Here is a 13,055-nt window from a genome sequence, read left to right as displayed (position 1 = left end):
TATATATATATATATATATATATATATATATATACACAATTGAGTTTTTTTTTATCCTTGTGTTTGTATCTATAATTTCCAGGGGCTATGCTTAAGTTTGTGACTAAAGCCACAACACAGCCTCCCCACTGGGAGCACTGTTTATACCAGTCAGTCTGTCATACCATCCCTCCCCACTGGGGGCGCTGTTTATACCAGTCTCTCTGTCATACCATCCCTCCCCACTGGGGGCGCTGTTTATACCAGTCAGTCTGTCATATCATCCCTCCCCACTGGGGGCGCTGTTTATACCATCCCTCTACACTGGGGGTGCTGTTTATACCATCCCTCCCCACTGGGGACGCTGTTTATACCAGTCTCTCTGGCATAGCATCCCTCTCCACTGGGGGCACTGTTTATACCAGTCAGTCTGTCATACCATCCCTCCCCACTGGGGGCGCTGTTTATACCAGTCAGTCTGTCATACCATCCCTCCCCACTGGGGGCGCTGTTTATACCATCCCTCTACACTGGGGGTGCTGTTTATACCATCCCTCCCCACTGGGGACGCTGTTTATACCAGTCTCTCTGTCATAGCATCCCTCTCCACTGGGGGCACTGTTTATACCAGTCAGTCTGTCATACCATCTCTCCCCACTGGGGGCGCTGTTTATACCATCCCTCTACACTGGGGGTGCTGTTTATACCATCCCTCCCCACTGGGGACGCTGTTTATACCAGTCTCTCTGTCATAGCATCCCTCTCCACTGGGGGCACTGTTTATACCAGTCTGTCATACCATCCCTCCCCACTGGGGGCGCTGTTTATACCAGTCTGTCATACCATCCCTCCCCACTGGGGGCGCTGTTTATACCAGTCTGTCATACCATCCCTCTACACTGGGGGCGCTGTTTATACCAGTCTGTCATACCATCCCTCCCCACTGGGGGCGCTGTTTATACCAGTCTGTCATACCATCCCTCTACACCGGGGGCGCTGTTTATACCAGTCAGTCTGTCATACACAGACAGACAGACAGACAGACAGACAGACAGACAGACAGACAGACAATAAATGTTTATACCTTATTCTGCTCTGTTTGTCTACTTAAAACTGTTTTAAACTGTTTCAAAACCCCCCATTTTTTCATGGGGGGCCCCCTTGCTACAATCATGCTTAGGGCCCCTTGGAGGCCAGAATCGGCACTGCATGTACACATCTTGTTACCGGGGAAGACCGGGGGGTTTTCCAAATCACTGAATGCTCCTTTAATTGATAATCTATTCATCTTAGTCATTAGTATCTTGTTTACTTATCTTGTTTTTTATTGTTGGTTTAAATGTAAATTGGTGGTAGGCCTAATCAATCAATCAATCAATCAATCAATCTATCAATCAATCAATCTCTTTCTACATTTTTCTTGAGGTAGAAGTCAAAGAGGAGTGACAGTGATGAATCAGATGGCCAATCCATTCCTTTGTGGGTCCTGTTTGATACAGTTATAGCACATTGATTTGCTTAAAATATAAAGTGTATCATTCTTAATAACCTTCAATGTATTAGACATTCTGACAGGTCATTAATTTAATATTTGGCAATTAATTATGAATTTACTTATCATTATATACATTTTAATGAAAATGTATTTTCATGTATTTTCAAAATACAAAATACGTATTTGTATCTCAAATACATTTCTCAGACCAGTATTTGTATTTTGTATTTAAATACATTCTGTGACCCAGTATTTGTATTTTGTAACAAAATACATTTTCAATGTATTTTGCCCATCTCTGTGTGTACCCAGGCAGGCTTTTATTTTCGTTCACATTCTCAGGAGAACAATCGTGGCCTAGGAGGAGAGAGCTTGGATTTGACCTTATAGGCTACTGACGCATTTTTATTTTCATTTTTTATGTGATTTCACCTAGATGTGGACTAGTGCGTGTTCCTGCAGGGATCTGGACTAGTGGACCAGCTGTCCACTGCGCTCTGCACCCTTTGGTATATAGTCAGAACAAAAATGCGGTCAGAGAAACATAACAAACCCCAGTTTAAGGCTTTCCATATAGGCTACATGCATATTTACATATGATGATCTATATTTCCAAGTCGTTCCATGGACGACTTGGGTTTAAACTATCATAGTTACCTGTATCTCAACGTATCTGCAGCTATTAAAACAACCTTCACCCAAAAGTGAACACATTCAGCATGAATGGGTAACTAACAGCGTCCTCTGCTGGCGGAGAATAATTACGTTACAAGTTACAACAGGTGTTTCTGTTTTACAAATAAAGTTTCTATGGCAGATTCAATGGCCGCCCTAGCAACCATCCACACTGTGGGCAAACAAACACGTCGAAGTTGTCGCTGGTAACGTTTGCATTTATGTTTTTACTCATTTATATGGTGTTCTAGCCTTGGATCAAGACTATCGATGTAGTGCTATTTTTATTGAGTCTGCCTTTTATAATTACTTTCGTAAAAGTAAAAGTCAGACTCGATAAAATATCTATGAATAAGTCTTGATCCAAGGCTAATGGCAGTTAATACTATTATTAAGGGGCAGTCTTGTTGGCCCATAGAGATTAGAGACAGTAGTAGTCTATGAACCAATCAACCCCAATTTCTACCTCGTCTGACTGTGATTACAGCGGTGTCGCTTCACTTATTCTACAATGGAACTGGATTACTGGAAGCACTTGTCTTGTGAGGTTGTAGATTGGCTATTTTCGTGTGTTTGGCACGCTTGCCAGTTGCCAGTGCCACCACAGATGTATTCGTAGGATGACATGCAGTGCAGCTAGCCTGAATGGTAATGATATTCCATATTGCATGTATGCCATGAGAGAGTGCATGGAAAGATTACCACAGACAGTCATTCTAGGGCAGACCGAAAAGGTGACCTCGTTTCCCTTAGTGCGCCCCCTGCATATGGTCTACTCTAAATAAGGCAGTGGTTCTCAGAGAGAGAGAGAGAGAGAGAGAGAGGCTCAAATGATATTGACAGACAGTGTGAAGTGATGTATAAAGTATAATGCATTCTTTCAGAATGATGGGGATTTCAGCACAGGTCCACGTGGTCAAGAAGCGCATGAGATGAAAGCCTCAGAGTTCCTCAGAGAAGCTGAGGCGTCAAAACGACTGTGAGTTCACTTTGTTGTGTTGAACCTATTCTGCGACTAATAGAATAGGGAACGCAAATCTATAAGCTCACTAGTACTACATGTTGTTTTGTGATGCGCTGTGAGCTTGTAGATCTGTTATTTTTACCAAATATATTTATTATTTTGTAGAACAGCTGGTTCTCAATCTCAAACGTTTTATTTCAACTCCATAACTGAGAGTGTACAAATGCCATTTGGTTAGTTTTGTACACTCTCAGAGCTATTTGTATATGGACCTGTAATGGCACATTTGGAACCCCCTCAAGGAACCCCAATGGTCCCCCTGACCCCACTTTAAGAACCACTGGTGTTACTTGTAGAGCAAAAACTTTAGGATAAAGCCCATGCGAATCTAAAATATTTATTCAGTGCCTTTGTATAAGTTGAAATCTTACATGATTTGTTGTTGTTTTGTTTGCTTTATATTTAACACATGTGAGTTTCTTTGCTGTTCCAGTGTGGAGAAGTTACAGAAAGAGAGGAGCCTGAGTGCTCAGTGCAGAAAGAATGGCTGGACAGATATTAGTGGAGAACTGGAAGAGTTTGAAAGGGTGCTGCACCAGTCAAGAAATGTTGAAAGTGAGTTGTATTTCCTCTTCATGATTTATAGTCTTAACATTCATATTTACAACCAATTTTATATTACAAAGCATAGAAATAGAAAGCACTTAAATTTGCCCCAAACCACCCTTTCCCCCCCTGTTACTATCATATGTATAAGGCCTATAGCCTTATACACTGTCTAAATAATCATTTTAATGTTAATTCTTCCCATAGAGATGACTATTCAGAATCAACTGGAGAAGATTCATAATGGCGTGAAGAAGTTCCAGAGACAGATAACTGACGTGAAGCCAACAGCTGAGTGTAAGTCACACTAGGGTTGGCGCAAAATCAAATATATGATTTAAAAATATATATATATCTCTGTTGATATTTTTACATAATAATAACATTGTATTGTGACCATAATATTGGAAGAAGAAATTAACACATTTTTGAAACCAGACGATATGTAGTCTGACATCACAATATCATGCCCAGCCCTAATAATAATAATAATAACTTGAATTGATATAGCGCCTTTCAAGAAACCCAAGGATGCTTTACAATACAGAAAAAACAAACAAACTAATTGCCAAAAGTCTGAGTGAACAAATGTCTCTTCAGTGCCGACTTGAAAGAGTCCAATGTAGGCATCTGGCGAATCTCCAAGGGGAGAGAGTTCCAAAGGGCAGGGGCTGCCACAAAGAAGGCTCTATCGCCGAGGGTCCGCTTTTTAGCGTGACGGATGGTGAGGAGCTCCATGTCCGAGGATCTCAAGTTCCGCTCAGGGGTGTAGTCCTTGAGGAGGTCAGACAGATACTGTGGGGCAAGGTCAGAGGGATTTGTAGGTGAGGAGGAGCAGTTTGTAGGTGATGCAGAACTTAACCGGAAGCCAGTGGAGGTGTTTGAGGGTGGGGGTGATGTGCTGCCAGCGTTGTGTACGGGTGAGCACTCTGGCAGCCGAGTTTTGGACATACTGTAATCTGTCAAGGGCCTTGTTGGGGAGGCCGAACAGGACACCATTACAGTAATCCAGACGGGAGGAGATGAAAGCGTGAATGAGGGTCTCTGCAACAGAGTCTGGGAGTGATGGCCGGAGTCTGGAAATGTTTTTGAGGTGGAAGAAGGCGGATTTGGTAACAGATTTGATGTGGGATTGAAAGGAGAGAGTAGAGTCCAGGATGACACCCAGGTTGCGCGCTTTGGGGGATGGAGAGATGGAACAGCCATCCACCTAGAGAAGAAAATGTCCGATCTTCTCAAGCTGAGCCTTGGGACCCATGACCATGAGCTCTGTTTTCTTGCTGTTGAGTTTGAGGAGGTTGGTGGTCATCCAGGTCTTTATTTCATGAAGGCAGTTGACAATGGACTGTGGAGGGAGCAGAGTGGTTGGTGTAGTGCTGAGATACAGCTGTGTATCATCAGCATAGCAGTGGAACCGTAGATTGTGTTGACGGATGATCGGACCGAGTGGAAGCATGTAGATGGTGAAAAGGATGGGACCAAGTACAGAGCCTTGTGGCACTCCATGGTTTACTGGCGCATGGTGGGAGCTGGATCCATTGATGGAGACAAACTGCTGCCTGTTGGACAGGTATGAGTGGAACCAGGAGTGAACAGATCCGGTGAGTCCGAGGTGGATGGAAAGGCGATTGAGGAGGATGGAATGGGAGACGGTGTCGAAAGCTTCAGAGAGATCAAGAAGAACAGTCTGGCTATGCCTGGCATACTTGTGCCTTTTTTATAACCCCAGTAACAAATAACTGTTGGTGTTTATGTGTCAGTCTGCAATAGTGGTAGAAAATGTTAGCTGTATCATGAGAATACTGTGAGGAGAACGAGTTGTTTTCAGCCATAGTCTTTGTGTTTCTATTTTCAGTGATTGGGAAACTAAAGGAAATAATGACAGAGGTGGAAGTCTCAATTAACACTTTCAAGGAGGACCACCGCTTACGGTAAAAGGACAAAATAAATAATTATTTATGACTAATTCATATAACAGATTTGAACTTGCATATAATAGACTTTTATGTAACGTTTTCAGTGTGCCAAAGTCTGTGATAAGTGGACAGAAAATGTTTTCCAATCTTTTAATATTTAATTAAAATTTTAACTTTCCTGTTGTTCTCTTCTGTTTTTATTAATCTCTCCTTTTGAGGTTTATATAAAAAAAGGAACACAATAATGATAATACTATGAATATTAGCCCTGTCTGTTTATCTGCCCCTCTCAGCTTTGAGGAGCTTTTGAAGGAGGAGAGGATTTGTTATCAGGAGATCGCTGCCTATGAGAAGAAACTTGAAACATGGACCTTGGCCATCAAGTTGGACCCTAAATTGCACCCAGCTCCTCTAGTCAAGGTCTTGTCTCCATTCGGCCCTTCCTTTCACTCTATGCTTTGCATTAGTCAAAGAGAATAATCTACAAATGTAGTTTTGTACAATTAACTACTCGCTGAATGTTCACCTATTATGACATGCTCATAATAGGGAATAGGGATGTTAGGGTTTGAGTGGTTAACAACTTAAGTCCTGTATACTTTGTTGTATGACGAATAGCGAAAATAGCCCAGGTTTTAGGTCAGCTATTTTAGAAAAAAATAATTAAACTCAAAGTTGAACTTTGTTAAAGGGTGTAACAATAGCGACAGATAATCAGTGATTTTTGGGGTTTTTTCATCATCTCATGTAAAGCTGTTTGTCAAATCAATCCTTAGATATTCATCTACTATTAATACTATGATTACTATACCTAAAGTCTGTCTCTTAAATCTTTTTGTGACATGATGATATTGACTGATTGGTAATTTTCAGAATTTACATGACTGTAATATAGTTGTACTTTTGATTTTGCTTATTTTTTTTCTAGGTGTCCAAACCCGATGGGGACATCCCTTCAGAGGTCAGGGCCCTGGAGTCTTTTCTGCAGAAGACAGGAGGTCCTTATGGAGGCTGGGACCAATACGACCACCAAGCCTTCCTCAAAGTAATTGATTTAACCTGAAATACGCAAATGTTATTTATATGCGTGGCCCAGCGTCTTACATTCAGGGAAATCATTTATTTTTTATTTTAGCCCTCAAATTAGATTTAGATCTATCCACCCCCAGCTCATAATACTTATCCTATTAATTAATTTAACTTATGTTGAATACTGAATGCTGAATACCATTGAAATAAAGGTGTGGACCAAGCACAGTGGACGACCGGCCTTCAGAAAAGAAGCTAGGCTGTACCTGCCTGGTAAAAGTTTGGAGGAGATTGAGCAGCACAAGGAATGGTATCAGGAACTGAACCGCCTGCAGGACAAGAAGAGAGAGGTACAGTAGAGATAGCGAAAAGTGTGTAGGTGTGCAATATGTGTTAAGAAAGCACTTTAAACTTCATGAGAACTGATCCCTGCTGCCTCAAATGAGGTAGAAGTAGAAGGGGGGCGGGGGTCCCCTTCAGTAACAGCTATCTATCCATCTATCCAACTCTTTAGTCTCCCGTTTCACCAACTCTTTAGTCAACAGAAAATACATTTTCGGGTCGATTTTATCCAGTCAGGAGAGAGAACCCCACAAAGAATATTCAGCTCCAGTTCCAGTTAAAAATGTGTCTGCTTTTCTTGTTCTTCAATCTACATCACCAGGCCATCCAGCAGTGGAAGGCCAGCAAGCAGCAGGAGCGCCAGGCCAGGATCCAGAGCCAAGAGGAGGCTCATAGGAGGGAGAGAGAGAACAAGACCCAGACCCAGCAACACGGGTGAGGAGAACATACTAGAACAAATAGTAGGGGATTTCTGGGCCGTTAATGTGTAACAGATCCCACAATTGTCTCCTGTGAGCTCACTTGTATTTCATGCAAAACATTTGCATTTGTTTGCTCTTTAAGGGCCGAGGAGGAGAGGAGAGAAGCGGAACATCGTTTGGAAGAGTGGAGGGAACAGCAGAGGAAAAAAGAGCAGCAAATACAGGAGCAGAGACTGGCTGAGGAGATCTACCAGATGAGACAGGCCAAGGTGGGGTTACTTGGAGTGAGTGTGGCATTGTGGGGGTGTGTGTTAATATATTTTATTGCCATGAGCAACTACATATGACATAAATCTTGTACCTGGGGAACACACATCCAATTTCTCCACAACTAACTTCTGTAATGGCCCCCAAAGTAGTGATTTCGTTGGATAGCAGACAATTGGATAGCAGACATTGACAGTGAAAGAGAGACAGGGAGGGGAGGCTTTACAGTCAGGCAGTTTTACAACCCTGATGTCCGTTATCAGAAAGTAGTTTCTGATAACATTTTAGATGAGAAATGGTCCATGCATTTCCTCTATATTGATTCATTTCACATTTACAATGGCTAGATTAAAAGTTTGTTAACAATATTCGGTAGAAGAAATACATTTTGTATCAACATTTCACAGTGATGAATTGTTTTGTGAATATGTATTTTTGAGCACAGAAATTTTACTTTCAAAGAAAATACAGCAATAATCAGATAATGCAGACTTAGTCACAGCGACGTTCAATATGTCCAGGCCTTTGGAAATTATCAGGTCTAGAGTGTGTCCCTAACTCTGGCGGTCATGTGTTTGCTCCATAGTTATCAAGAACACAATACAGCTGTTTTGACAACCAACCCACCTGTTCATGGGTGCATGACTGGCGTTTTCTGGAGCAAATCTAATTTTCTTTGCTGGTATGTTCTTCCTTTTAAAACGGACATTTATTTCCTGTCCATCAGGAGGAGCGTCGCCGCCAGTTGGAGGTCAAACTGGCCATTGAGGAGCAGCTTCGTCAGAGAAGGGAGGCGGAGGAAGCTCAGGAGAGGAGCAGGAGAGAGGAGGAGCAGAGACAGCTAGGGGAGCGGAGGAAGGTGGCAACAATGGGCATCAAACGTTTCCAGGAGAGGGTAAAAATTTGAGAAATTATAGAAATGTAGTGAGTGAAGGCATGGCAACAAGAGCGATCAAAAGAGTAAATCAAAGGACAAGATTATTGGGCAGAATCTCCTCCTTTGTTAACAAGAGGGCTCTCAGGACATTAGCTGGAGCTCTTATTCAGCCCTGGTTCTCTAACATCTCAATGTCACAGTCACAGAAAAGAAAACTAAGCTCCAGACCTCCCAAAACAAACTAATCCAACTTCTTTTAGGCCTAGGGCCCATGACCCACCTTTGTGCAACATAATTTGATAGCATAGGTTGGCTCAGGGTAGAAGACAGAGTGAAGCAATTGAAAATGTGACCGACATTCAAAATTGTAAATGCAGCTCTGCCCTCCATGCCATCAGTGCCCATTTACTTGACTGATTACCTCAACTCTCACAGCCACAGCACTAGAATAATGATCTGGTGCCACCCACCTTTAGAACAAATATGTGTAAATTCACCTTCCACAGCACTGCCACTCAGGTGTGGAATGCCCTGCCCCCTTCCCTCAAAACAAGCAAATTACTTTCCTTTAAAAAAGTTCTGAAAATTCACCTGTCACTGTCATCAGGTCAAAGGGAGAGAAGGTGATTGCCCCACCTCTTTATCCCCCCCCTCCAATTTATTTCTATTCCAACCTGTAAATAGATTTAATATTTTTGAGATATCTCAATTGTTGTCATTGTTGTTATTGTGAATGAATGCCTGGGACCCGATCGGAAACAAGACCGCAAGGTCTTTCTTCGCTGCTGTCCTTTTGGACCAATGTGCTTGACTGTACCCTGTACTGTTTTCATTTTATTGTCTAATTGCGACTGTAGGTCGCATTTACTATGAAAACCTGTATCTCCCACCCATCAGTTAGTTCAGTTAGTTACCGTAGTTAGTTAGTTAGTCAGTTAGTCAGTCACCCCACAGTCTAAGAAGACTGGATCATCACCTAGATCTGCATATATGGAGCCGGCCAGCAACTCTACATCTGACCTCAAACCCTGTTCTGACATTCTATATGTTGATCCTACCCCACCCGTCCTTCCTGTTTTGACACTCCATCTGACCTCATCAAACCCTGTACACTCAATACACGCTCCATATATGGCCAGTACAGAAATCATTCTATATGTTGATCTAACCCCCCATGCCAAAGCGCCAGCGCTCGCCCAGCAGTCTGCTCGCCCTTTAGGGGGCGAGGTCGCTTCTTGCTCTCAGGGCGTCTTCCTGGTAAAGTTATCATTACAATTTTATTTTAACTAGACCACAGTGTATGACAAAGATGACACAAACATTATGTCAATCCTAATTGATCATTGATTCTCTATTGTTCTGTATAGGATCTCCACAAAGTAGAGAAAAAGATTCAGGAGAGACAGCTGAGTGAGCAACAGGAAATGGAGAAACAGAAGAGAATTGCTGCCAGGATCAAAGAGAAGGTGACTTTTATGCCTAAATGTTTTGACTGGGTTGCTCAAATAAACCCATATGGGTTTGGAGTGACATCCACTATATGGACCATCCATATGAATCATCTACATAAAAGGAGAAAACTAAAAAATGTTGTAGCGTCTACAACATTTTTTCTTTTTTGTTTCTTTTAAAATGTCCTCCTCCACAGGCAGACTCTTCACATACTAGAGCATGTCTGAAATAAGTGTCAGAGCTGAAATCGACATGTAAATATGAAATAAATGCTTAAACATGTAGCTAGGTGTAATGTTAGAGACCACAGAAGTGAACCTTTCAAGCCTGTTTTCTCAACTCGCTGTTTTCTGCAAGACATTACTCTATAAGCCATATCTCCAAAACTGGTGGGTCAAACTGAACAACCAATATGTCAATTTGAAGCTATGATTCCCTGCTTTCATATGGCGAAAATTAAAAAAAAATCCAATGGCAGTCCCTCAGTCAAATTTAGTCACATTTAGTCATAAACAATTCTCCCACATGAATTGTCCCTTTCAATGTCCCTTGTTGTTGGCTTGGGGACAGAACAGTAATAGAAGTCCATGTGCTTCCTCCGATGAGCATATGGAGTTACCAGCCTCTTCTTTTCACATAACATGTGTAGGCTAATGCACAGGTTCACTAGTCTACCTCCTCCACATCCCCTCTGGCTGAGGCAGAGGCACCACGACCAGCCAGCAGGGGTCACTAGTGCAGTCACAACTTAGGACACATTACCTTGCTGCCTGGCAAATTAACCCTGGTCTATCTGGGTCGGGATGTCTTACCTTGATACTCTGCAAGGTCTATCCCAACATGTCCTGATGACACCACAGCTTTAGACTAGTCCGTTTATCACACAGGAAGCCTTGATCTTTGCAAGATCAAATGTCATAAACCAGTCTGAAAATGATATGACTTATTCTGCCCAGTGTCCCCATGCATTTGGTCTGTTGTTCAGTAAGGCCTGGCTCACACCTTCACAACAGATTGATGTATAGCTGATGCATGAGACTTATTGACTGATGCAAGCTCACAATGCATTTCCAATGGGAGTCACATGGTTTGACACATTTGTGTTGTACGGCTTTCGGCTGTATCTGTTGTGCCCGTGTGAGTCAGGCCTTACACTTACAGTTGTTTGTTTCCTGCAGATAATAAATAATAACTTTGTTGCACATTCAGGTGGAGGTCCACATCAGTCGAAACCCCTCCAGACTGACCCAACCCACTAAAGGGTGGGAAGAGCGAATGAAACACATTGGGCCCTCTGGGGGCGGTCCTGTCCTGCACATGTTTCACAGGTCACTTTATAGTTCTAATTAACCTGCTACTTGTTTTGGGGGGAAATAGTGGTGGTTAGTTGTTGTTTGATTACACAAAATTATTCTTGGGTAGAAAAATGCATCTTGTCTGAGTCTTGTCTGAATTTGAATACATTTTATTTGAGATTTAATATAGTTTTCCAAGAACAGTATTTGTGTGTGTGTGTGTGTGTGTGTGTGTGTGTGTGTGTGTGTGTGTGTGTGTGTGTGTGTGTGTGTGTGTGTGTGTGTGTGCGTGTGCGTGTGCGTGTGCGTGTGCGTGTCCGTGATCTGTATCCTGAAGCACTTAGAGTTTTCCAAGTTTGCGCATCCACTATTGTTTGTGTTCAAGAATTTCTTGTAAAATGTGAATGCAAATAAAGATGGTGTGTGTTTTGTTTTGTTGCAGAGCTGTTCCAAGTTGGAGACAAGGCCTTTGATTACCACCAGTGGAAATCACCCGGACAGTTCTTATTGTTTATCAAGAAGATTACATAACGTTTTTTTGCATAACCTATTTGTTTTTACGGTGTCCCAGCTAGGAGTGGCATTGGTTCATTAAGTAGAGCGGTTGCTTGGGAATTGGAACGATCCCGGCTCCCCGGGTTAGTGTCAAAGTGTCCTTGAAAGCAAGACACTTGGTCCTAGCCGCAATTTGCAACTCTAGATTTTTTTATAATGGGATGAATCTAGAGTTGCAATACCCTCCATTGACTCCCCACTCATCATTTTGCGTTTGCGATCTGCTGGTCTTAAACGACGTTAAACTCACCAACATTGCAGCTGTAGTCCAAGCTTGAATTTTGCTCTTTCAATCTGCAAAGCTTGTTTTTCATAAAAATCCCCCGTAGACATGTTATGAGCTACTTTCTGTCAAGAAATTCTGTGCAAGTGATTATTTTTCTAAGTGCTGGAGTTTGGAAGCGCTCGTCGTAAGTCACTGAACGTCCCTGCATGCATCTGTTTCGCATTTGCACATAATGCAGGAGGCAGCAGCGCGACCCCTTAATACAAACGAGCGCTTCCAAACTCCAACATTTCTTCTTCTTGACAGAAAGTAGCTCATAACATGTCTACGGGGGATTTTTATGAAAAACAAGCTTTGCAGATTGAAAGAGCAAAATTCAAGCTTGGACTACAGCTGCAATGTTGGTGAGTTTAACGTCGTTTAAGACCAGCAGATCGCAAACGCAAAATGATGAGTGGGGAGTCAATGGAGGGTATTGCAACTCTAGATTCATCCCATTATAAAAAAATCTAGAGTTGCAAATTGCGGCTAACTTGGTCCCTAACTTCTCCCGAAGAGTGGTTTGGACTCTGTTTGGTGCTTGTATGGCTTCCTTCACCATCGGTGTGTGAACTGAATCTTTATGTGAAGAGGTGAATATGCATGCACCTTAGAAAGTGCTTCGGAGAAAGGTGTCAGGCGTGTCTGTCTGTGCCTAATCACCCAAACCAATGGACCAATTTTCTTGTGCATGCTGTCAGTGTCAGTATGCCAAAGAAGTAAATCCCCAATATTTTTCACATATTGTGAATTCATAATCTCTGATCCAGTCTCAATCCCTCCATATTTGGGCAAGAATAACACCATGAATATGAGTGACATCAACAGCAAAGTGTCAGCGAACCACAGGGATGCCAGTTGCCACGCTGTTATTACACCTCCCTATCTTGTTTAAAACCGACCTGCAGAGTTGGGA

At 42.4% G+C, this 13,055-nt stretch overlaps 1 protein-coding gene across 1 annotated transcript; it reads left to right on the top strand.

The window, feature by feature from the left end:
- Positions 1-2,292: 2,292 nt before the first annotated feature.
- Positions 2,293-12,500, top strand: ccdc112 (coiled-coil domain containing 112). Its single transcript, XM_079516280.1, has 14 exons — positions 2,293-2,355; positions 3,034-3,128; positions 3,607-3,728; positions 3,927-4,016; positions 5,575-5,650; positions 5,929-6,055; positions 6,564-6,680; positions 6,877-7,014; positions 7,329-7,441; positions 7,571-7,712; positions 8,423-8,590; positions 9,940-10,038; positions 11,234-11,352; positions 11,762-12,500. Exons 2-14 carry the CDS (start codon positions 3,082-3,084, stop codon positions 11,790-11,792), a joined length of 1,389 nt encoding a protein of 462 aa, XP_079372406.1. The 5' UTR covers positions 2,293-2,355; positions 3,034-3,081; the 3' UTR covers positions 11,793-12,500.
- Positions 12,501-13,055: the final 555 nt, after the last annotated feature.

Source organism: Electrona antarctica (assembly GCF_951216825.1).
Source record: "Electrona antarctica genome assembly, chromosome: 12".
NCBI classification, from domain to species: domain Eukaryota; kingdom Metazoa; phylum Chordata; class Actinopteri; order Myctophiformes; family Myctophidae; genus Electrona; species Electrona antarctica.
This window is presented reverse-complemented; position numbering and strand designations above follow the sequence as displayed.

What these genes read in the sequence shown, in the direction of transcription:
- ccdc112 (XM_079516280.1), top strand. Translation starts at nt 3,082, where the DNA reads ATGAAAGCCTCAGAGTTCCTCAGAGAAGCTGAGGCGTCAAAACGACT. An exon ending in ACCCAGCTCCTCTAGTCAAG is followed by an intron (nt 6,056 to 6,563) that starts GTCTTGTCTCCA and finishes TTTTTTTTCTAG; the next exon opens with GTGTCCAAACCCGATGGGGA. An exon ending in ACCACCAAGCCTTCCTCAAA is followed by an intron (nt 6,681 to 6,876) that starts GTAATTGATTTA and finishes ATTGAAATAAAG; the next exon opens with GTGTGGACCAAGCACAGTGG.